The following is a 27,265-nucleotide window of genomic DNA, read 5'->3' on the forward strand; positions in this document are numbered from 1 at the left end:
ATCGCCGCGCCACCAGCTCCACGCACATGTCTGTAGCACTACTCACCCGGGAGTCGTAGACCCTGGACAGCGCGTCGTAGCGGATGGAGCCGAGGAATAGGACTGCCAGTGCGTCCGCTCCGCGCCCTCGCGCTACAAGCTCCACGCAAACCATCTCGCCGTCACGGACCACCATGTCGCTGAATACCTGCGAACAAAAAAACATTATATTAGGGCAAGAGTTTGTGAAACGCGGTTGGGCCATTATTCAACCACACTTTTGTTGAGATTTTGATAGTATTTTCGGTTATTCTATGAAAGTCTTGTGCCTGCTTCTATCAGATATATATTATCTTGTATCAAAACGGAATCCGAATAAAGTAAACGCCATCGAGATCTACTGTCACGTCCATAAAAATGTGACTACGAAAGTTATACGAAACAAACTTTCAAACAATAACTCGGTAACAGATTGTAGGCGATCAGCATGTTGGAGCATGTTTTTCAAAACACATAGGTATTCAGCATAACCTGATACTACGCCACTATTAAGATACCTGATGTTGCAGGTTCCGTACCCAAAGCATCAATACTTAAGGAGGACCCACTACCCCTCTGTTAGGGGGGTGCATTAGGTACTTATCACAAACCGTAATAGGTGTATAGTTGAAACGTTTAGTAGGTATTCTTCTATTAAATATAATGAAATGTAGTTACGAGTATTTCGGTGTTTTTGCCGTCGTACACGGGAACTTCGTCAGTACCTACCTAAAGATTCATATTACCTCTGATTTTCCTTAAAACAAATTATCCGCTCACTCAACAGTTTAAATATAACAGAGGAAGAAAAAAAAAACAAATAACCTTGTTATAGTGTAGGTATACGCCATTTACTATACCATTTGGCCCGATTCCACTTGAAAGTGGACAAAGAGAACCATAATGTTGATCTTTTGTTTAATAATTGCTTTACGAGTTTAGCTCTTCAAAGTTTGCAGGTGGTCGTAGTGCCTACAATCAAAAAGAATTAAGAAGACATAGAGTGCTCACTCCACACATCAGTTTTGTTACCAAAACAACTATTATTTTCGTAGTCTACATCTAGCGTCAAGTAGCGGAACTCTCAGTACTGCTACTCGACAATAGATGTTGCGGCAACTGGAAAGTCTAGCTCAACGATTTTCAGCTAAAATTATAACCGGAACTCTATTTTTAACTCCTGCTTATAATATTAGTTATAAATTGTTGGGCAATAAATTTTTTGTCGAAAAGGGTAAAATCTTTTAATTTAAGACAAAGACAAGGACATTGTACGGTCACTATTCTTTAATAGTTACGGTACTAATGTTAATATGACAATCATTACATTATGACTTTCAATAATTATGTCAAACATGTTATGTTTATTATTATGTTTGTTGTCACTCCTCGTATTATAGTATCGGGCCATGGTATATGAAAAGGGGTATAACACTAGAAAAAACACTAACTTTATAATCCTAGCATAAAAGAAGACTACTGACCAACGACAAACGACTCTTGTCAAACTATATCTACCTACCTACCTACCGGGGATAACACTTCGTCCAGTAAACATTTGAAATAGTTCCTATATGTCATAGGGCAGTGATGATTAATCGCTTAAGGATATAAATGAACTCGTTTGTAAAACCTATTCCTGTCTATTATAGCGGGGCTTTCCGTCAATCAGAGGGACAGAATGAAGAATGACTAGCGCAATCATTATCAAGCGTTCGTCAACCTTTACAATTTAAACCTAGGCGGTATTAACCCTTCGGAACTCATTTATGTATAGGTACGGGTTTTTTCAACCTTAGCCAAATTCCTGCCACCATCGTTGTTTCAGTTTAATCGGTGAAAATGTATGCAGCAGATTTTTTTTTGAGATTTCGGAATTGGTCCCATAGTACAAGTTGGTCAATGTGGTCTATTAATGTCACCTCGCAAAGTATTATTTATTTAACGTTTATTGCACAATACAAGAAAGTATAAATGGCGGCCTTAATGCCATAAGGCATTCTCTATCAGGCGGCCTTAATGCCATAATGCATTCTCTACCAGTCAACCGTTGGGCCAAACAGAAACTTACAATTGGTGCGGAAAAGAAAATCAGTACAGAGAGATAAACGTCACTATCTAAAAACTACTTACTATGGCTAAAGTATGTCTTAGGGTTGAATGACACCCTTTTGCACCGACGATATAGGTTTATTCCGACATTATATGATGTCACTGGGCACTAAAGTATTAAAAACATCCATATAAGAGTGAGCTATATACTAGTAACATGTACGCGTAATCGTGAATCACCTTTACACCTGGTTTACATGATACAACTACAACGCATGAACTTGATGGTAAACTGTGGGAACAAAGACTGTAGGCTTGGCCTAGTTTTCTAATTAAATTCATAAACTTCGTACTTATGAAACTAAGCACTTCTGAGTCCATATAACATTTCATCAAAATCGAATCGATACGGTAATCATTTTCCTGAAGGACAGTCTGGCTGAAATGTAGTAAGTTGGAGGTATCGTAATAATACCATCAGTGAACTGCGTTCTGAATTAGCGTTAATACGTAGTATACGCATCGGCGGTTTCGAGTCCGCGAATTAAAAAATCCGAAAACGCCTATTTAGCACGTCTGATCCACCAAACCTTCCTGGTAGTGCCATTGTAATTCATGGTGCTGGGTTCCTTCTACATCGTGTGGTTTTGCAATCTAAGGAAAAAAAAATCCCAAAATTTATTCACACCTTCTGGGATGGAGCAAACTGATTACACGATTTACACGCATTTAGGACCAAATGAAAGTATTTAAACGATTTCCAGCTTGCTGAGAATTAATTCCTCAAAACGCTATTGTTGAATCTAAATTGATTGGCCTATTATAATGTTGAGGATTGGCACATGTAATCCTGCAAGTATAACATATGTGTACCTATTGTTATGCGGCAATGCACAATATTGTTCTTGACCTTTTGCCAAAGCAGTGTGCTGACGCGAATGTTATGCAGATTAGAATTTCGATTACCTAGTCTAATGGTTTGCATGCCACATATCGACATTTACATTTACCTAAGTATGTACTTATGGGTCAAGCACATTTCAGAAAGTTTTCTATCCGTATCTACCCGTAAAACTTTTACATTTCGTAAAACAATCGTAATTATTAACCTTTCTTTTACTCTAATTAATTGTTATGTGTTAATAATTAATAAATACCTTAAATATAGTTACAAAACATTAAATTATAATATGATATTTATCCTAGTGCTATGGATTGTAGGCATAATTGTAAATCATACTAGTGGTCCTTTTTTTATACTGTGGTAGGTAGATATGGGGCATTTTCTATGAAAAGGGACCTTATTGTCAATGGCGCTTACGCAAGAGGAAAAAGGAAAAAAATCGTTTTTTATTTAATAAAATCGAAATAAAACTAAATCTATTGTTTAAGCAAATAATATAAACAATGATATTAATTATCTTCAATCAAATTTGTTTTATGACATTGTTATGATTTTTTTGCCCACATATAAAGTCATGATTTTATCAAATGTACTAAACGCGAAACCGTGTATATTTACATGGAATCCACAAGTACAAATATTGTCCGAGCCACCATTCCCCTTACCAAACACAGTTGGACCCGCTGGTCGGTTACACAATATCGAAGCCCTCATTCAATTCAATTAGTCCTCAATTCTAATGGCGGCCACATCGAGCGTTAATTGCTTAATTAATCAAAGCCGGGTCACCGCTTATTAAAGGTTATCCATTTAATATACATTTTTATTATATAAATAGACAATTTTGTAGGGTCCATTTAACAACCCCTTTCAATATCTGACGCGCTGGAGTATTTTTAGGGTTCCGACACCCAAAGGGTAAAAACGGGACCCTATTACTAAGACTCCGCTGTCCGTCTGTCTGTCACCATGCTGTATCCCATGAACGGTGATAGCTAGACAGTTGAAATTTTAACAGATGATGTATTTTTGTTGCCGCTATAACAACAAATACTAAAAAGTACGGAACCCTCGGTGGGCGAGTCCGACTCGCACTTGGCCGGTTTTTTTTTTTCCAAATTTCCTACCCTTCCGTGTGACCACCCTGACCTTGTAAACCGGCAGATTAACATACCCTTGTACCACGACTTACCACTTATCAATATCTGACGCGCTCGAGTAACCACATGGTGGTTCTTTTTTACATTTTTAAAAAACTGTAGACGCTTTCCTGCTCAATAAAAAGGAAATATTATATAACCTTTTTTCCTTCCTATCATCTAATATTTCGATTCAAATAGATCTCTACATCTCTACGACGCTCGAGTAACTACACATTTAGCATCGCCGCCTCCCCAGCTATTGACAATTCAGTTACCGCAAAAAATGGCGTTGTACAGCGCCATCTACTTCAACTGTACATCTCAGAGGCCCAATTTCCGTAAAATATACACATGTTATTACAATAAATCTTTAGTGCTATACCTAGACATTATTTCCATCTTTGTTGTCATAAAATTTTGTTCAACGTCCATGTTTACCAAACCGTGCTATTCATGCTCAGTTGCATCATTGTATTGCAAACGCGGTGCGTCATTTATGACTACTTATACTCGACGAGTATATATGATACGAGTATTACTTGTAGTCAGTAGACTTCTCTAGTATTATATACTAGGATTAAGAGTCATCATATCGTCCGGTTATCGGGTCGGAAGCCGCGGGCAGCCGGCCAAGCCCGGATTTATCCGATGTGCCAACTTTGACGTATTAACAGCAATATAAACAACATTGGTCATACTTGGCTATTGTTCTTGAAAACTCCTTACCCATTAGCAAGCGTTTATTGCCAGATTCGAAGCATTTGAGGCTCTTTTAAGTTATTTAAACCGCGTGTGCAGCTAGCGCCATGCGCCATGACATCTATGAGCGAGATAGACTTGCGATCTCTCGCTAACTGCATTGATTAGAATGATAAGTTTGAACTCTTCTGCGAGATGGTATCATAGACATAAATTTACTTAACATATTTTAAATATTACATCAGAGTAGACTGTAGACACGTAGCGTAGGCAAAATACTTGTTATACAATGCCGCGACGATTACTATGTACCATGTATTAAGAAGATATTTATTATAAACATACTATGTAGTAACTAACAGCTGGTGGTTCTCGCGTAAATGTATGCCTCCAATCCATATCAATTTCCATGTACGTCTAATATACTCGGATACCTATTAAATTACATAAGTTTAAGAGGATCATTCGAAATAAAAGTAAGTAATTAAAATAACAACTCTAGCGGCTGCTACAGTAAACAAGTATAGAAGGCAGACATGCCTTTAACACTTGTTTACTAGCGTTTATCATTGAGAATGTCACGCACGGTTCGATCCATTTTCAAAATTCTGAAAAACGTAACACGTGGGGATACATTGAATTTGTTATCCTACGAGTCCTACAACATGTCTACTTTTTCAAATTATCTTGTCATCATAAGTTTTATCTCAGTTTCAAAGGAAGGTCACCGGGGTCGTTATCTGAGGACTAGGTCAAGGCGCGCATTTCCGACAGCATCACAGCGGGCTCCATATACCCACGCTGATGCGAGTCTAGACGACCCGTTATGGACGGTAATAGTCTCGTCGTCATGCGTGATTCAACGCGCTCAATACTATTCAACAAGCTAAGTAATAACAATCTGGAATACAGATTTTTTCAACAAGTAAAGTTAGCAAAAAGCTGCAATGAAAACATATCACGGTATAGTGATATTTTTTTAATCAATCGCTCTACTACAAGCAGCCAGTATCATACTCAACGTGGAACAGATTTTTAAGAAAGATATGTAGTTTAAATAAGAACAAAAAGCTATTAATAGAATTTCGTGTGCCTTTTATTTTAGACATAGATACACGTAGATGCCCTCCATATCCATTCTTGACTTTTTTGTCAACTTTATTATCTTTCATCTAATGAAACCCATCACTTTTACCCTGATGTCCGATTATCGATTACGCAATCCTATTACTATTCGTAGTAGGAATCCGTAATCGATATCGATAAAAGAGACGAGCAAGTTTATAACTGTTTGTGAATAAATAATTAGATACATTGATGTCAGCGAAATAGTGACAGTCAAAGTAGCCAAATATATCGTATTACCTACACCTTTGTTACCATAGTCATAAGGATAGGATTACCCGATATATTGGGCCACTTTGGCCGTCACTATCTATTTGATGCTGACTGTATAAAGCCCAGGTATATGGAAACGTTTAGTAACCGTGGCAACTACGGCGGGTACTCTTAAATAGGGCGTTGAACGAAGCTGCTGGCGCAGTTCATGCACCCCCTGACCCCGATTAGAGCTTAATTGAATCTGGGATGTCGGTCGCCGTATTCCTTTATAAATACGTTAAAGCGAGGCGCCTGAAGCGGTTTATGAAATCTAAAATTAACGCGATAGTTTCCTAGTGGGAGTAAAACGTGGCGGTGGCGACCGAGGACAGGAGTCATTCATCAAATCATCATTGTTGTTTATTTTGACGTAATTTTCACTTGATCAAGCTAGGCGGTCTTCTCATTGGATGCGGGTCAGCACAACTATAAACTATATCCTATAAACTATATCCTATAATTCCGCTCGCACGGCGGAGCGAGCGGAATTATAGGATATAGTTTTTAGGGTTCCGTATCCAAAGGGTAAAAACGGGACCCTATTACTAAGACTCCGCTGTCCGTCTGTCCATCTATCCGTCTGTCTGTCCGTCTGTCCGTCTATCCGTCTGTCTGTCCGTCTGTCTGTCTCGTCACCAGGCTGTATCTCATGAACCGTGATAGCTAGACAGTTGAAATTTTCACAGATGATGTATTTATGTTGCTGCTATAACAACAAATACTAAAAAGTACGGAACCCTCGGTGGGCGAGTCCGACTCGCACTTGGCCGGTTTTTAAGTAAAGACTGTAAAGAGTGCTGTTTTTCGCCAACAAAGTGTCAAGCAGTTTGGCGAAACCATATTATTGTAATTGTCTATGAATACTTTTGTTAAAATAAATAAATAAATACATGACTAAAAATGGGGCATTTTCTATGAAAAGGGACCTTATTGTCGATGGCGCTTACGCCGCACAGCGTCGCGCGGCATTGTATTTATATCGGAGCATCGTTTATAATGGCGTAAGCGCCATCGACAATAAGGTCCCTTTTTATAGAAAATACCACAAATTCTCATTTACCTACTTTACGGTTTTTAAGCCAACCCGTTTTGTTAATCCATAGTCTGGGTTGCATCTAATTCATTTAAAATAAATAAATTACTTAGGTAGAACCCAGACTGATTTAAAATTTTATATACATATGTAAAATAAAATTTATCGTACCTAATGTAGCAGGGATAGCAGGATATCAAATTTCGAATCGATTAAGCCCGTGGATATTGCCCAGGTGAGCAGATGACCCAGATTCCTACATAAACTGAGCTGTGCTAGAAAACAGCTGATATTTATTTTAAGTAGATACTAAAACTATTTTCACCATCACTAGACTAATCCGAACAATTCGCGGTCCAAGTAAACCAAAAAATAGGAGTGGGGTAACTAATTAAATGGGTAGGTAAAGGTAATCCAAATCGTTAACATTTATAAATTTTATAATATCCACAGGAAAGTCGACCGATTTGGTTTGCCTTTCCTCTTACACACTGGCTGAAGCGGCGAACCTAAGATAAATATTAGCATAAGTATGTGATGTGATTATGATTACATTATCCGGTTTAAGAAGTAAGGACTATCTTTTCCTCTTTTTTAGTTAATTTAATTTAATTTATTATAAGTTAATGTTGAAACGCGGTGTACATATTTAATTAATTGTGGAGGTGCGTAGGGAATCTGGTTCTGGCTGAAAAACAGCGCTGAAGTGTCACCTATATTGGCGGGCATTTTCAGCATCATGCTGACGCAAAAACCGTTTGCCACATTATTTAGAAAAATATATATATTAAAGATTTATAAGGTATATTTAATATTATTAGAATAGTTTATTTAAATTAGGTTAGTTTATATTCTGTACCTACTTTTTTGTGGCAATAAAGCATTTTTCATTTCATTTCATTACATAAAATAATAGGCAATGTAAATACCTTTCTCGACACATGAATTTCATCCCTCCACATTACATACCTACCTATTACCTACCGTGCAAGGCGATCGTGTCGAAGATCTAATAAGACGTATTGGTCCCATACAAGTAAATATTATGACTTCGAAACATAATCTGTTACCACTGGCAAAGACAAATACACAGATACACATAACTTATAAATATTCTGTTTGCATCGTTAACTTATTTTGTTTTGTTAACCATTATCAGTATGAGTAATTCCTATCTCCGTGAGTTATAAAATTAGGTATACAGCATGTGTAGGTATCATGAGCAACTATTATGGAAGTCGATAACTAGACTTAATTATAGTGCCATAGGTTTCCTCATTACGTGAAGTCATATAATTAGCATGCGCTCTTTGCTCGTTCACTGATAAACAGATAAAACCATACTTTGAACGCAGCACTATTATACCTAAGTAGTTAGTTTGTGCCAGTTATGGCCCAAAACTCCTCCGCTAGGGGGCGACACTGTGTATGTGTAAGACCGCCACTTGTTATTTTCATAGCAAATCCGTTAGATGGCGCCACTTGCTAGTTCCATAAAAATCCGCCAGAGGCGCCACCAGTTAGTTTGGTAAAGATCCGTCAGTTAACAGTGTCTACTATTAGTTATTCTATGACAGTGTGGAGTGTGGACGATAATTTGTGATTTTAAATGTCTTGATTTTTGTAGGCACGGCTTGTTTGCTCAGTATAAAATATTACATTATATGTATAAAAAAATGCATTGTAAAAAATAGAGTCTGCACAAAATAATAATCTATTGACACTATTTGAAACAAATGAATAACAAAATATTTCCTCGTACCCATGTAATAAAAATAAATGATGATAATTATGTACTTTCATAATTTGTAAATAGAAAAAGAAAATGTTAATATAATGAATACATCAAGTAATAAAATAATTACTTAATTAGTTACGGTATAAAATAAGTTACGGTACAAAACTTCAATATAAGTAGTCAAATTGCAAGTTTTTTTAATTAACAGTGTCCGACAGTATGATTCATCTTGCTACATGTCCCTGTTTTTTTCCCCTGTATCAATATTTCATACAGCGCATTACCTAACTACCAAGTAACTTAATTAAATATTGCGTACGGTATAATTCAGAATTGTATTTTTTTTAGAACCCAGGACATTTGATTCAAGTGAAAGAAAAAGTAGGGGCCGTGTCGTATCAAAAAGTCAAAGAGCTGGCGTGGGATAGGGAAAGCTGGAAGATACTCCACCGACAAGAGAATAACTCTTAAGTTAATGATGATGATGATGACATTTGATCAAGTACCTATAATACAATATTCATGCGTTGCATATTACGTAGTCATATTACAAAACTAAATACCTATAGGTAGGTATATCAGTGTCGGTTAGGGAAATGCAAACATGTAAGTAGACATGTAAAATCTTTTACGAGTACGAGTACAATAAGCGCAGTTTATTTAGCATAAACCGATCGTTAGCCTGTGCAATCAGAGAACAATGTGTGCCTGAGCACACTGTATGCTCGCGCTGAAATATCTGTACGAAAACTACATAATCTATGCAACAATTCACTGCAAAAAACCCGGCCAAGAACAAGTCGCGCCACAAACAAATAAATATTAACTCTATAACCTAAAGGCGGTCTTCACATTGGTCGCGGATTCGCACGCCGTTCGTGAGCGAGCGGGACAATTTTTATTTAAAAATTATATTGCGTATTTTTATGTTAATTATGTTTTTTGTTAAGTATTTATGTTACATTAATTTTCACATGTTTATATTTACATTTTTACATAACTGTCATTTCTACTTCTTGCAATTCTGAATATCACTTAAGTTCCTAGGATTATCCGACTAATCAAACAATCCTCGTGGAAGAATAGCTAATTACGGGCATTAAATAAAAACATTAATTACATGACTAGTATCCGTTCAATGTCAACGCAAACGCAAGCTAAAATTGACTGTATAATCTTTGTCACAAGGTGATTATTTGGTTGTGATCTCAAGTAATTAGATAGATAATCGCTTGCAAATATTTATTTTATACAATACTCGTTTTAACATTCAATTGACATAGGAGGCGTGATCCGCATGCCATTTGTAGGCCTAGCACAGGAGGGGCGCGACAGTATCTCGCCCGCGCAATAGACTACCCGTCTTTTTCTAACTGTATTAATTAAAGAGGGACGGGTAGTCTACCTCGCAGGCGAGATACTGTCGCGCCAATCATATGCAAGCCCGGCTGGTGGTCTAAACTAAATTACTAACAACACTCTAAACTGGCCGTCGGTAAACCTTGTGTCATGGTACCTAATAATATTAACGAACGATCTATCAACAGTGTGAATGATAGTACGTTACACCAAACAGCTGATTAATCTTGATCTATAATAAAGTCGTAAACAATCGTGGCAGTGTTTACTAAACGAAGCATCCACAATGTTTCAGTGACTGTCAGTCAAAATAGTCAAGATCAATGAAAATGGCTCACGTATAGGGTTTCTGCTCGAGATTTCAGGAACTCGAGACAACTCGAAAATGTTGGCTTCATTCGAGACGAGAAAAAAATGACCGGAACTAGAGAATTCTCGAGCTCCGAATTTGAAATGCGAACTGAAACAAAGGACGCCTTTCCGCCTAACAACTGTGCCCGCGATTTAGAATTTAACGAATATGAATCTCCGAGAAAACGAACAACCAACCTTGGGAGGCTGTTATAAGCCCTTCTAACAGTAAAGCTCACTACAACCTACAACCGAAAATAAGCGTGTTTTCAGGCTGGCTGGAAACATTGTACCCAAAATCAGAAATGATCAATGCCTCTTTTTAATACAAAAACAACTTTTTTAAAAGTCTTGCTTCTGATACCTTAATAACTGATTTATAATACCTTCTGATAACTGATTTCGATTATAAAAATATCTCAATCAATATTAATAAATAGTACCTCTTTATGCACGTATATGGGGAAATTAAAATATTGATGATACTAACTATAATACTTCAATGTTTTTTTGTCATTGTCTTCAAAACGTTTTTTTTTTTTCGTTTGTTTATGGATGATTATTGCAATTGAATCCTAGTTCCTATTCCTCTAGTCATATTTAAATTTAAACCATTTAAATTGTTTTAAGACCTTAAGGCAAGGCTAGGGATACCTATAGCTGATTAGAAATTAGGAACTTGTTAGGAATGATCTAAATGAAAAATACAAATTTATCACTGATTAAAATATATGTACTAGAAATATGATTTTAGTATTATAAGTTATTCACGTTTTGATTCTTAGGTAATGTAACGTTTTAAAATTGTTTGTTTTAATAACTCAATTATAATTAAGGTATTAAAAATGTAGGGCTGGAATTGAATACCTCCCAGTGCGAGTTTTTCCCTTGTGGACCCCAGTCATCCTCTCTTTTCTCGTTCTTTTCGGCTTTACTTCCCGGCCTTGTTTATTTGGGGCTCCAATTGTTTGCTTGTAAAATATTATTTTTTGTTTGTTTGAAAGAAGGAACCGAATTACATAAAATAATTTGTTTCTAATTTTACGGTTTATACAAAAAGACTCGAGACAACTCGAGAATTTGGGCTCAAGATTTTCGAAACTCAAGAAATATAATGGGTCGAGAAATCAGAAACAGTATACACGTTGAATTGCGGTTTCGCGATAAAGATTTAGAGGAATTGTGTTTCAATTAACCTCCTGTTGATTAAACCGAATTTTTGCTTAATTATGAAAGTATGCGTATTATTGTTTTTAATTAAACAAAAAGAAAAAAGTATTTAGTGGGTACTACATATATGCAATAGTAGGTTTTATTGTTAATTCAATAGCTTAGTCGCAAGACTCATGTGAAATACTAGCACGTTCACCGTTAGCGAACCATGTCATGCGGTTTGTGGTTGCAGTATTAGCAGTAGTATGTCACCGCAGAGTTTAGTGTCAATACCTCAATACTGTCAGTGCAACTTACTTACATCGGGGACTAAGGCACTTAAGTGCGCTTCGATGTGACTGTATTATTGATGTTCTGTCTCTTGTAGTTTACCAATGCTGGGAACATATTATGGCATTCAATTTTTGTTTTAAAATGTCAAACAAATCTTTCCACTCCACTGTTAATTAATTTAGTTGTACTTTACGCATTTCTACATTTATTTTTATACTTATAATTTATACTTATAATTTCTCGTGTTTATGTACAAGTACATCTTATCGTACAAAATCACGTCAATGTTTATAACACTATGTTTATTTTAGGAGTTAGATTGGAGTTAGATGAACTGGTAATATAAATAGAACATGCCTTTGGCATCGTTTACAGAGTTTTTCAACGGGGGTAGAGGGAGCGACGACCTGCTATCGATATAAACTGGGTTAAAGGTACGCTATATATATTTAGCCACAAATACGTGGGTCATTCTATTTTCACTTCCTTTGGCGAATAAAATAAATGGATGTCTATTGAACTGAAAAAAAGTGTGTTTAGGAATATTACATTTAAAATGTATTCGTTGGTAAAGCTCCTATCCTTGTAAAAATTTGGTAACGCAATGATTGTACCATTTGTTTAAAACAAAATTATAACAATGATCAATGAGTTACTCTGATCAAGAATATTAACAGTAGATAAAAATCTAACAAAACTGTAATAGATCTTACGTGGCTGGAGGGCCAAGAATTCGAGATGTGTGGAATAGGAGTAACTAGAGAGGAAGCGATAGGATCGCTAACAATGGACTGGATGACATTCGTGAATGAATTCGAATAGTCGACTCATGGACTGAAACTGGCTTACCCACTTATATAAAAAAAAACTCATTTTCTACCTTTTTTTAGTATTTTATGCCTCATAAACACCGGTACCGGTACCTAGCAAGAAATAAACATAGTGTTATAAATAAACCGATCTCTACTATCTCAACGTCGTTGTTTTGATCGCAATATCACCTTTCATGAGATCATTGCCATTCTGAGGTAATAAATATTACGAATTCCTGAACGGCAAAATAGGTAACTAATAACTTACTTAGTCAAATCTATGAACTGTAAACAAAAGAATGAAACCATATGGTTATTTATAAACATAGACACAAGGTAAAGTGGAAAGTGTAAATTGGTTAAGGGAGATGTATAATGAAGCCTCGTGAAGGTCAGCTATCGCTCCGTTGGTGCATTGAGGAAGGGCAGGCATCCAAACGTCGAAATACATAGTTTACAGTTTTAGTAACCTGATTGAACATTTGCCAGCTGATGCCCTGTAGGGCGCAGCCACAGAAGACAATAAGGTTTAACCTAAATACCTAAACCTTATTATTGTATTTCGTGAGCCGCCAAAACATCTTCAGCAATCCCAGAAACTAATATGAGAACTCTCTGTAAACGTCCTTTATTGTTTTTATCTACTTCCATATCATAACTTCCCTGTAATATGTTCAGAAGTGTTAAGCTAATGGACTATATTAACAAACTATCATCTGTGATTGAATCGTAATTTTTACTTTACGAATCGATAACCGATATTTTAATTACATTCAAACTTAGAACATCTCTGAGAAACAAATAATTGATTTGGCCTCTATTCGAATATCAGTCGAGATGACGTTTTATTCGAAATGAAGTGTCAGTTGCAAACAATTTTGACAAATTTCGCATGTTTCTTGATGTCGAACGATTTGGCAGTCGGCCCCAACTCTAGTTTGTCTGTGAATTAAAAAAAAACTTCGGATGCGTGTCATGCGTGAAAAAGTTTTCATTTGCCGCCATTTGACGTTTAGTAGATTTGTAACTAATGTTTGTTTTGTTGAAGCTTATGATATGGATGTAGATAAAGCAGTGTATGTAACTGTACATAATTAGGTATTAAAATACTCGTGTGATCCTTTTATGAACCTCATTTCATTCGTTACATAAACCCACACGTATTTTAATGCCTTTCACATAACAGTCACATAAACTACTATTAAATCATTGATTGTTGTTTTGCTACAAGGGTCTCGTTTTGAGGGCAGCCTATCAAACTGTACCATTACCCTGGTGCCCTTTAACACAGGAAAAGGTGAACTGGCTGAGAATAGTGATAATGTAGGTAAGCATGTTGTACATATTTATTCTGTTTTATATTTAGTTGGTACGGTAGTACTTGAGGGCCACGAAACGCACGCTCCAAGCGTTCACGCTTGACGCTGGCGTCCATCGCCATACGAGTAGGTACATTTGTTTTAAGTTTAACCGATGTACGACCGACCTCTTCAAAGTAAAGAAGATGCGGCATTTTGGGCAAAGTGAACTAAAATTATAGCTTACCTGTAAATAAAAGATTTAAGTCCAGTGGAACCTCGATAGCACGAACCTCAAGGGAAAGGCCAAAAACTTCGTTAATCGGGAATCGTTGGTAACTTCGTCTTAATGAGGTTAAATATTTAGAGTTATGGAGGTTTACGGCTTTGAAGGGATGGGAATAGCATTTTATTTGGTGTTAACGAGGATTTCGCCTTATCGAGGTTCCACTGATATAAACTGTTAACAAGAATGACAGGATCCTGGTTGTGGTTGTCCATAAAAAGTAAGTAATGATGGTAAATTTGGTTTGTTTACCTACATTATTCGCAATAATCGCGATTTCTATTGAACTCCACTTTACACATCAAATTGTTTAAAAATACCTATTTACCATATGTTTACCATAATGTAAACATCCAGAGAGAAAAATGGAGACTAGTTTTCTATGGAGAAGCGTTAGGCCCTCAACACATGGAGCGTAAGCGTCTCGTAAGCGTATCGTAAAAACGTTACGAGTACGAGAGGCGTAGAGTTATGAGCACGAAGCGTCGCGTAAGCGTAATCGTTTTATTCACATTAATTACGAAGAAACTGTTTGCATAAAAAGTTATTTACTTATGCTTTGTTTTTTACGCCAGCATTACGCTAAGGCTGTCGTAACTACGACAGAAATCTCATACGCTACGTTACACCTATACGCTTCGTGTGCGGACTTGTTTGAACTTGTTCGTGTTCGTAGCGCTCTCGTTCTACGCGAGTTCTCTTACGTTAGGCCTAAAACACAATTGTAAGTTTTACTTACGTAAGTAGGGACTATACTACAGAATGAGAGATGAATATCATTATCTCATTCTAACAAATAGCTTTGTCCCTACTTACGTAAGCAAAACTTTCAAGTGTATCTCAGTCCTACGATGCCGTGTGCTGAGGGCCTAAATACGTACAACAGTGAATGAACAGTGAAACTGACCTCATCGAAGTTGTCGACCATGAAGCATATGTGGGGGTAGGTGATCTCTTCGCCCTCGCCTTTCGTGTCCATCTTGCGGCGGCTGGGCGATGCGTATACCTGCGCGCGCATAAGACACATTTAGCCAAAATAATTAGACTGCTTAAGTATTCGGGGTTAGGTATTTATTATTCGCAATTTCGGGGTTGGTCCCATAGTAAACGTTACTCAAGTCAGCATGGCTATACGGGTTTAAAGAAACACTGTAAATCTGTACAGCTATAGACACAAAGATTTAACGCTAGGTAATTCTTTTAAAAGTTGCTAATAAGATAGTAAGGATGAATGTACTTAGTTATTAAGCAATTTTCGAGAAAATCAGTCAAACTCATAGTTTCGTTACCTCCAATTTAAATTTTTCATGATAACTTCAGTGTGCATCTTCACTTAAAACTTATTACAAAATGATGACTTAAACCGATCTGGGCATGATAAAGGCCAGACATTTAGGCTAAGATATGTATTTATTTGTGCCTAATTTGTGTACAGGCTGGACACGTAAAAAAAATGTCAGGACTGGATCTGGCAACCCATGTCACCTGGTGATCTTCGTACACGTCAACTTGCAGATTAAATTATTTATTATTTTCTTAATTTTCCACAGCAAGATCACCTGATGATGACGCTGATTTGAGGGGTCCTCGGCCATGAGGCCTGACTACATTTTTAGCGTATGAGGGCACATGCACCGAGCGACCAAAGGGCCCGGGTGCGGGCGCGTCTCCACGTCATAAGGCTCGAAATAGACCAGACGAGTGCATCCAACCCACCTCACTCGCGGACGATGGAAATAGTCCTAGGCTAGTAACACCGCCCACACTAGAAATGGGCCGAATATTCGGTATTCGGCATATTGGGCAGGTTTTCCAATGTTCGTAAATATTTTTTATTGTTTCTTATCTTCAGCTGCTGATGTAATTTAAACGTTTTCAAATGGGTTCTTCCTTCTTCATCTTGATTGATCGGTATGGTCTTAACAGAACATTCGGCCGAATATGCGTATTTATCAAGCTCCATATTCGGCCCATCTCTTGTCCGCGCGCTGTTATAACTAACAAACCTTGTTGGAAATACATAAGGTCCAAGACGCACTTCATTTGTGGTATTTTCTATTAAAAAGGACAATAAGGTCTCTTTTTATAGAAAATACAACAAATGAAGTGAAGTGGGTCTAACTGAGCTTGCAAGATTTGACCCGAGCATATAAAGATACATACAATCACTGCAAGTAAAATAAAAGCTTGTAAAAACGAAACTGATTAATACAATAATAACATTTGAGTTTTTTTAAGTCGATCGATAGTTTTAGATAACAATGCAAAATTCACGCATACTTAGCATGAATGTCTAGGGTGTTATCTTAAGCCGATAGCAACTGAATTGGCTGAATTGTTATCGTTATCACATATGCAACAATAAGATATTGTCACAGGACTTCCTTCGCCGAGACTTATCCATTATCTCTTCTCTTATCAACCCTTATCTAAACGCTGGGTAATTTCTATCTTATTCACCAAATATCTGTCATAGGGACTAAGAAAAACTCAATTTAGGAATTTACTAGGAAGGCAAAAAAGGGTACGGTCCGCCTAGGGATTGCAATTACTGGATCCAGCATCCAACAATCCAGCTGTATCCAGCGCATTTTTCGGTCTGCTGGATCCAGCAGGCGGCGCTGAAGCAGTCAGAAGAGTCAAAGGATATGTGAGAATATAAGAATACTTATACCTACGTATCTGTAATTTAACTTTGAGGAATTTAACGTTTACATGTCATTTTAGTATCTGGGCGTTAGAAATTTACTTTCTATTGTCGCCAGATCTCCACATATATTTACAATACAACTATCTTCACGAAGCATTTAATTTTAAATATATGTATTTTCTCAAATAAGATATTGCATACTAAAAGAAATGGATCCATTGACCCCTAGTTAACAAAATACGAGGTTGAAGCCACTTCCCTAACAACACCAATTAATTCATCGAGTACAACCCCTCATATACCTATTATTAAATTTAAATTACCGTGAGTCATGTTTCGGATACGTCAGCTATGATTATGTGCGATAAATGTTGCATTAGATTCTTACCCCCTTATTCAGAAAACTCAAATTTTGTCTCGTTCTTACAAACAAAAATATCTAAACGACGGAAGGGACAAACGATAATCACCGGCTTGTTAGAATTGACAGACGTTTATGAATACGACAATACACCATGCATGGTTTGTATTAGTAACATTGGTCTGTCTAGCTTAGAGCTAGAAGGGGTTTATTATTCGCCCTGCCGAACCTACGTGCAGTGAGTGTCCTAACTTAAGTACCCACATCTTCAACGATACAGACAGTACAGAAAAGTAGATACTCATTTCACGTACTAAAAGCAATTCTCTTGACCATCTTGAACCTAGTATCTTGGCAATAAGGTTCCGAATTGTCGGTTAACATTGTGGACGGTATTTCTAACCATTACCTACAGTTAATATTTTATTAACTTCCTTACGTCAGCTAGCGTGGACGTTGACGGACAATACGCCGCAGCAGGATAAGGGTAGAAAAAAACCGGCCAAGTGCGAGTCGGACTCGCGCACCGAGGGTTCCGTACTTTTTAGTATTTGTTGTTGTAGCGGCAACAGCACTACATCATCTGTGAAAATTTCAACTGTTACTATTACGGTTCATGAGATACAGCCTGGTGACAGACAGACAGACGGATAGACGGATAGCGAAGTCTTAGTAATAGGGTCCCGTTTTTACCCTTTGGGTACGGAACCCTAAAAATGCCCTTCATGATTTAGAGCTGTTTTTTTCTATAGTTACTTACATCTAGTAGTACAATTGTGCCAAGTTTTGTTAACTGACGAGCAAAAATTTTAACTATTTTTAAAAAGTAAACACCGCGCAAAAACGCGGGGCGCAAGTTTGGCGCGGCGGCTATCTTTTGTTTCCTTTCGATTTCCTGGCTTTACTCCCCCTCTTCATATTAAATAATAATTATAACATAGACGCAAGCGAAACGTGCCGGTTACAGTAATTTTGTTGCATCGTACAAACAACTAACATAACATGTCTAAATCTGATGATGATGCTCTCCTGACCGATTTTGGCCACAGCGACTGTGTGCTCTGGAGTAGGCAATGTCTAAATCTACACACTATATAAGTATACACACAGCATTATGTTTCCTTTACGAAGAGCGCAACGCAAACACACGTTAATAGTGCAATTTTACATATATTGCAATGCTGAATTGCATCTAACTTTTACACCTATTATGGGTATTACGACGTCTCATGTTCACCCCTGCAATAAAGGGTTTGAGACATTTTTAATTTACATGATGACAGGTCGTAAACGTGAACGCAACTGAAATAAACGGCCACGGTCCATATTTTTGCCTCAGCTGCCTTGGGCACGGTAACAGTAGTCATCTCCATACAATGTATACCTAACCTTAAAGCGAAATATGTAATGAGATACGGCTATCACCCTACCCAAGCTCCCAGCCATTTGAGTAAAATACTGTAAATTAGTAGGGGTTACACCTACGAGTGGTGTAATCCTCCATCTTTCAGTTGGGGTGACCCGCTGATCTGTTAACCTCTACGATGAGTTTAAATACAGTAATTGCTAGCGACAGAACGATTTGTTAAGGATAATTTCGCCTTCGACAATTGAAATCGCACCAAACCGGTCCCAATCTAGTAGACCTACTTCTGCGTTGTACGTATCAAAATTGTTTCAAGAATGAAGATTGTTAACTTTTTAAAAGACAAATTGGAACCTAAAAATAGAAAAGAACTTTACTACAAAACTATAATCAAAAAATATCATAATACGAATGAATGTCAACTTGATAAATGCCTGATAAGTACGTACGGTTGTTGGTAGTGTTTCACTAGATGGTCTCATCGGAAGATCAGCGCTGGAAGTCGCCAGCAACATGCTGAGGTGAGATCATTTCGTGGCACTTTCTCATTTTTATGTTTTTCTGTTTCGTATAATTTTCTATTTTTGTGTTTGTGCTCACGAATAAACTATTTCTATTCTATTCTATATGTACATTGTGAACATTTTTGCCACATCTTGTTGAATCCGCCAAATAACGTGTTACTCAAATACACTCACGTCATCATTGGAATTTCGGTAAACAGAACTATAAAATCAAACCTGTAGGCCGAGCACATGATTGACGCGACAGTATCTCGCCGCGAGACAGACTACCCGTCTTTTACTAACTTGTATGAATTAAAGGGCGACGGGTAGTCTATGTCGCGGCGAGATACTTTCGCGCCAGTCATGTGCTAGCCCGGCTACGTTAACGATTTCAATAACATTTGCCCATCTACTTTTTATTGCTTACCTCAAAAGGATTTAAGGTCATTAAAACTACAAGATTATAATTATAAGACCTGCATAAGACTAACATTATAACCTTTTGCCCGATATTAATATATGTGTCACGTAATTGTTTGCTGATTATGGGAAAAATAGTAAAAAAAATATAACATCGATTTTCACAGGCTAAATCATATTTATTTAAGTATATAATTTTCAGCAAGAGATATATGAAAAAGCTTACTGCCATCAGAAAGGTACACTATTTGTAATACACCTATGATAAAGTTTTTAAATATAAAATAATTACAAACCCCGAAAAAAACGTTCAAAATCACATACCATACATATCATCAAATTCAGGATTTTTACAATTTTTCCGACATTTTGTCTTAAAACGAATGTAATTTTTATAAATAAAAATATTGCGCAGATTTAAATTAAAAATCGGAAAACGGATTAGTTTTACTATTGAAATAATATATAGGAACAAATAGATTTTATTTAACTATGTATAAAATTAGATGTTTTTGTTGTATAGGCTGCATCCATCACTATGCATTTAACTGGGTTAAGTACATAAGTAAACAATTGATTTATTTACAACTATATTAGTTAGTTACCTATAGTTGGTCAAGCAAATCTTATCAGTAGAAAAAGGCGGCATATTTAAAATATGTAGGCGCGAAGGGTTGTCGTCCCATAGAAAATTTGAATTTTGCGCCTTTTTCTACTGACACACTAATACATTGGAGTTTTTGTCGTCTGACTACTACTCCTTTTAACGAAATCGGCTATTTATGTCTACTCCGGCTGCAAAACGTACGACCATGTCTTGCTATTTCAGTCTGTCGCGGTACTAAAAGTACTGAGGTTGAAGTAGCATGACAAATACGAGCGTTTCCGAGAAAATACGATGGAAAACAATTATGCACTACATCTGTAAATAGCAACTTAGCGTTTATTTATTTAAAAAATATTACACAAAATACAAACAAATGTACAAATGGTGGACTTGATATGCCCTAGTGACATTGTCTACCAGTCACCTACGCCAACGCGAAGGGGCGCGGTGCGGCGCGGCGCCGAAAAAACTGTCGATAGTATAGTATAGTATAATACGCGGTGTTCTATATGTGGGCGATCGAGTTTGAGATGCGAACCCGAAGCGGTTTTTTTCTTTTAGGATAAAAGCGCATTAGCGCACCCCTCTGTGCCGCTTCGCTTTGAACCCGTCCCGCACGTAGGACGAGAAGATAGAACATAGCGAAGCGCCGCGTCGCCGATGGGCGTTCGCGTCAAGAACGCTCACCTAATATATTGTTGTATGCCTTCACAGGACGTCATGGACTGACTTTCAGAATTGATGTAACACCTAAATTATGTATGTACATGACTTTACAATCAATAAATGAAATAAATGAAATGAAATAAATGAGACCGTTGACATTTTCATAGAGTTGGTACATTATACAGGTTGTCCCAGAAGCACCACGTCACAGTGACACCAACTTTTACTGGGGTCATGTTTACTGGGCGGAATGCCAAACTGCATTACTCCACGTAAAAAAAACGCTGGTTAGGTTCCTATTCAGTTGACCTACCTCCGGTCCGGTGTCACTGACTGTGACGTCGTTGTTCTGGGACACCCTGTATAAAGGCTACATTTGTATGACGACTGCAGCAGCGTCGCTGTTAAGACGACCGATTTCACTGTAGATAAATTTATTTGATAAATTGTCGTTGCCGCATCTGTCGCGATTATAAAGTTCAATCCGTCACTCATTTTAAGTAGGATATTGGCTGTGACACCGCCCGCGTCAACGCTGCAGCAGTAATGCTGCTGCCATTGCCATCCGAATGTCACCCTAAATACACAGTTAACAAATTAGTAGGTGTGATAATAAAGCAAAATATACCTACCTACTGCATAACAACATTAACAACAGTAAAATAATAATACTTTATGTTTATTTCTATTAATATTCCATGTGCTTCCGAACGATTGGTTCAAAATTGATGGTGGGTGGGTGGTTGATGTTACATTGTGTCCGTTGTATTCTGTTCCAGGTATTACACAGATTAACGTTAACTTCTTTCTATCGGAACGGATTTTTTATGATCTACCCTCATGTCAGCCGAGTGAAGCTCGATACTCGTTTTTGGCAGAATTGTGCTTATAACTGCGCGGTAGCCATAGACAAAAGAGTAAAGTGAAGTAAAACTACGGAACGTAAGCCCGACTCGGTCCTGGCCGTTTCTTTATGAATAGTGAGGCAGGTAGGCCGGAAGGGTCGGCGGTCCCCAATGTCACGCAACTCCGGAATTCGTCACCAAATGGAACGAGATATCCCCAACTATTAGGGCAATTTTGTGTCGCAAATCCAATATTAAGAATGAAAATTATTGTGAATGGCGCTTGAAATTTTCCAAATATTCGCGAATAAAATTTTACTTTTATTGATTGCTAGCGTACCTTATATTTTTTGAAGTTCCGGCATTCCGGCTAATGTAATGCCGCTGATTTCTATGGGACAGTCAACATTTTTTTTTCGCGATTTCGGCATTGGTCCCATAATAAAAGTTGTTCAGTATGACCTTAAATTCACTACGCACAGTATGGCTGGTGATTAAAATTTAAGTACATAGTATTTAATGCATATATGAGTAGGTGTATTTAGGTATTCGGTATTAGGCCGTATACCGAATAGACAGTTATCGATCTCTAATAATGATATCACAATTGTCACATAACCGTCGTAACCCGAGAGCGCGACCCGACACACCCGACGCCCACGCGCACTCTCCACGACCAATTCAACGACGTTGTCTATTATTATTATTATACCTATGCATTCGTAAAAATAATTCGCAAAAACGACTAGGGCAAGGAATTAAACTGCCTATAACGCGATTATTGCCAATGTGAGGACCGCTTTAGCGTAATTAGTAATTACAGCAGAAATACAGCATAACATGACAAAATGACCAAATAGTCTTACCTTGATTTTGAATTCATTATTATGAAAAATAATAGACATTCCTGGAAATCCCACCTCAAAAATTTGATCTGATTACCAACGGTTTATAAAATATCCCCCTGACTTCTACTTTTTTTCATTACAAATAAAGAAGTTATACATATAATATATATGTATAAAATTGGGAAAGGTGTTGCATTTTTACGACACTAAGCCAAAATACTAAGTATTTCGTTTGCTACACGTGATTAGTATTTAGTGCGAGTTCATACATTTTCTACAAAACGCAAGTAGCAAATGTATGATCTAGAAGTTCTAGAACTAAACACAATACTAACCAATGTGTACTTGCCTTTAGTTTGCTATGTTTTCAGTACACTTGCTCTTTGTATAAGTCTGCTGCAGAGAAAAGGCACCCCCCCCCCCCCCTGCATACAAAGTATTGTAAATTAGTATGGACGTGGGATACCTTTTCTCTGCAGCTGACTGTACATAAACAAAATATAATCAGTGAAGTTAACTCGATTTAGTCACCTACCTGTCCATAATTCCAGATATAAGTATCCAGAAAAAAACCAACATTCGACCATGGTGACTAACTACAACAAAATTTACACCTACTGCGTTAAATGCGTGTAGGTAAGGATTTCAGGAGACCCTCGACGTATAAGATATTATTTAATAGTTATGTCCGTAGTCGATTAGAATTTGCTAGCGCAGTGTGGAACCCGCTATATAAAATTCATAGCGATAGAATAGAGAAAGTGCAAAAAAAGTTTCTAAAAGCAATTGATTATCGCACTGGTAATAAATACATAGATTACACTACCGCTATGAAAAGACATAATATTTCTCCCTTGAGCTTGCGTCGCGAACGCACTGATGTTATAATTCTGTATAAAGTCATTAACAACATTATCGACGCCCCTGAGTTATTAAAATCTATTTCCTTTAGAGTACCCCGTCATTGTGAGCGAGCATGTAGAAAGAAGAACCTCTTTTATATTCCTCGTAGTCGAACTTCATACGCGAGAAACGGTTTCATTAGAAGAGCATGCAGGATGTATGATGAAAAATTTCAAAATTTAGATATTTTCAATAACAAGTTTTGTACCTTCAAACGCCTGACCTTGAAGTGTATTAATAGGCTTTAACAGGCTTTAATTAGAAAATTTAACAACAATTGCACTTTTGTCTGTGTTACAATTTATCCATTTTTGTTTTATTCTTCCATTCTTGTTTTATTTTTATTTTTAGTTTTATTTTTATTTTTATTTTATTATTGTTAAAATGAAAGTTTTTTTTTCTTTTTTGTAACATTGTTTTTGACAACTTAGAAGTTCTATTTCTAGTTTAATTTAGTATTTATATAAGTCACATGGTTTTCATACTATTTTTTAGGAAACTGTAGGTCTATGAGTCTATTACCCTATATTGTAACAACTTATTAATATAAGAGACTGTTTGTTTCTAAATAAAGAAAATAAAAATAAAAAAATAAAATGTTTATTCATAATATAAGCGCCGCGGTAGTTGAATCATAAACTCATGAATCGTTCGGTTCAGAGTTTATCTTTAGAGTAAGAATAGTTTGTCTAAAGTTCATATTTAACTTAAAGTATATAAATATCATTATTATCAACCAGTCCTGGTCGGTTTCGACGTTTCGACACAGGGCGGACACGCTATACATCAAAAATCACTTGCGTTTCTATGTGTGAACGGCACGTCCGTACACGCGTCATGCGTCATTGTGTGAGTAAGTTGCTTAAAAAGAGTACCTACTGAGCGGCCGGCAAACGGCCGTCAATCTGCTGTCGCGGGGCGAGGTAATTCGAGTCGGGGCGGGGCGGTGCGTGGCCGTTCTGTATGATAATACTATTACTTATTCTGTGGTTTCGACCATGCCTTAGCTATAATATCGAAGAATTCGAAGACCTCTTATCTCGTTCGAACTAATTTAAAACAGGCTTGTGATTTTAGCCGACGCTTGGCGTATCAGATCTGTGTTAATTATGTATTCTGGTGAGAGCGTCCTTTAGGTATGTGTACCATTTTCAATCAAACAATAAATTATGGGTTATAAGTACAGTACCTATATACATACTTATTGAAAATATTGACCTCATTTTTTTTTATATTTTTTATTCAGGTAAATAGACATATTATACAACTTAATTACAAAAGTACCGTTAAACCAGTAAGGTTTGTCTCGGTACACCAAAAAGTCAATGATTTTAAACAATTGAATGATTCAGTAGTTAGCCAAAGCCAACATCGATAATAAATATAGAAACCCAGTCCGGAAACAAGCGCGGATAAACAAAACCTAACACCAACGAGTTTTCGATAAACCATAACAGAATATAATAAAAACACATTTATGATTATTACAATTGTTATTGTATAGAACAAATGTTATTTGTGGAAGCAAATACATACACATACATAAATGTCAACATATATTATGCTGAATGGCTTCAAATTGAGGATTATTTTTGTAACAATTTGTATACGATGCATAGACATTTTTCAGCCCAATAAATTCTTTATGTAGTTAGCGGACGGTGTTCAAAATAACCTGAATAACAACAAGTTAAAAGAATATGATTTTAAAATATGTTTTATCTCTACCTACATGTAAGCCACGAATTTAATTTAAAAAACCAGCCAAGTGCGAGTCGGACTCGCGCACGAAGAGTTCCGTACCATAACGCAAAAAAACGGCAAAAATATCACGCTTGTTGTATGGGAGCCCCACTTAAATATTTATTTTATTCTGTTTTTAGTATTTGTTGTTATAGCGGCAACAGAAATACATCATGTGTGAAAATTTCAACTGTCTAGCTACATATCACGGTTCATAAGATACAGCCTGGTGACAGACGGACAGACAGACAGACAGATAAATCTTAGTAATAGGGTCCCGCTTTTACCCTTTGGGTATGGAACCCTAAAAACCGGCCAAGTGCGAGTCGGACTCGCGTTCCAAGGGTTCCGTACATTACACAATTTAAACAATGTATTTTTATGTGAAACGTGACTGAAATGTCTTTTAAAAAGCTGTAGGGTAAAGAACTATTTTGTGTATATTGTTCAAAATTTAGACCCAGTAGTTTCGGAGATTAAGGGGGGAATAGTCATTCTTTGCCTATTTTCTTGAATAACAAACTGTTTATTATAGAAATATAAAAAATAATCGAGATTCTCATAATGAGCTCTTTCATTTGATATGTAACACGATTTACACGATATAGTTTGAAAAACTTTGTTTTCTAATTTTCTCATTTACCCCCTAAAAGTGGTCCCCATGTTTAAAATTAATTTGTTTACGTTACATGTCCGTCTTTGGGTCACAAACTTACATATGTATACCAAATTCTAACTTAATCGGTCCAGTAGTTTCGGAGAAAATAGGCTGTGACAGACAGACAGACGCACGAGTGAGTATAAGGGTTCCGTTTTTTTTTTCCTTTTTAAGGTACGGAACCCTAAAAAAAGAACCGGCTACACAAAACAGTTTAAAATGTCATAATTTTATTTTGTAGTCTTCATCAATACAGTAGTTCTACTTTACAAAATTATGCATCCAGAGTGCAAATGCACGAATGACTACTGCACGAGTGAAACTTGTGCTGAGTGTGTCTATAATATTTGAAGAGTCCCCTCGATTTCTCCAGGATCCCGTCATCATATCCTAACTTGATAAAAATGGGACCGAGCACTGGGACCCAAATATTAGTAGTCCAAGTAAACACTTAACATAAGTAAGAGAAACAGAGGTAAGAGCAACAGTATGAGAATTCCCAAGAAGTAGAAGTATTTCCCTTACCCCAATGTTTATTTTGCCTTATAATATGTATAACAAAAAATCGGAAGAATTAAGAACCTCCTCCTTAAAGGATGATTTGAACTCGGTTAAAAACTCAAATATACTATGCAAGAGTTTCTAGACGAGGTGTATAACGGCAGCCGTATCACTAATTGTGTATATAGCAATCAATGGCGTCCCGCCGGCGCCAGTACAGAGGGTCGCGGCTCGCGGGTTGCGGTCAGGCGGTGTCTGTATAATCATTAAGAGGAAATATGTACATATATTTTACTCGCTATATTATACGGTGATTATGGCGAGTAAAAGATATACCTACCTATATTATTATCTTTCTTCTATAAAATACAACAGTTCGTATAGGTATTCAGTTAGGTAAATATGACTGTACGAAATAATAGATCATCACTTCAAACTTCCATTTGTGTTGACTGTACTCGTACTGGTATATGATTACCATAGTTACCAAGAGATTAGCGAACACCGAACACCGCCTTTACGTCAGCGTCTAACACAATCCTAGCGAAATATAATTGTTGTTTAGTTGTTTACGTTTAAAATGTAAATATCGTAGGTGTTGTGTAGGTGTAGCGTACTACGAGTCATGAGGTCTGGGCCTGCGGTCTGAAACCGGATCTCACCAATAATCGAA

At 36.9% G+C, this 27,265-nt stretch overlaps 1 protein-coding gene across 1 annotated transcript in view; it reads right to left on the minus strand.

Moving 5' to 3' along the window:
* Window positions 1–27,265, minus strand: part of LOC134741527 (uncharacterized protein KIAA0930 homolog) — a 63,644-nt gene that overhangs the window by 20,727 nt on the left and 15,652 nt on the right. Inside the window, exons 4-5 of the mRNA XM_063674340.1 lie at window positions 15,426–15,524; window positions 47–187 (exon numbers count right to left, since the gene is read on the minus strand). Of these exons, the coding sequence (XP_063530410.1) occupies window positions 47–187; window positions 15,426–15,524 (240 nt within the window). The remainder of the gene's footprint in view (window positions 1–46; window positions 188–15,425; window positions 15,525–27,265) is intronic.

This window comes from Cydia strobilella, chromosome 5, assembly GCF_947568885.1.
Source record: "Cydia strobilella chromosome 5, ilCydStro3.1, whole genome shotgun sequence".
Lineage (NCBI taxonomy): Eukaryota > Metazoa > Arthropoda > Insecta > Lepidoptera > Tortricidae > Cydia > Cydia strobilella.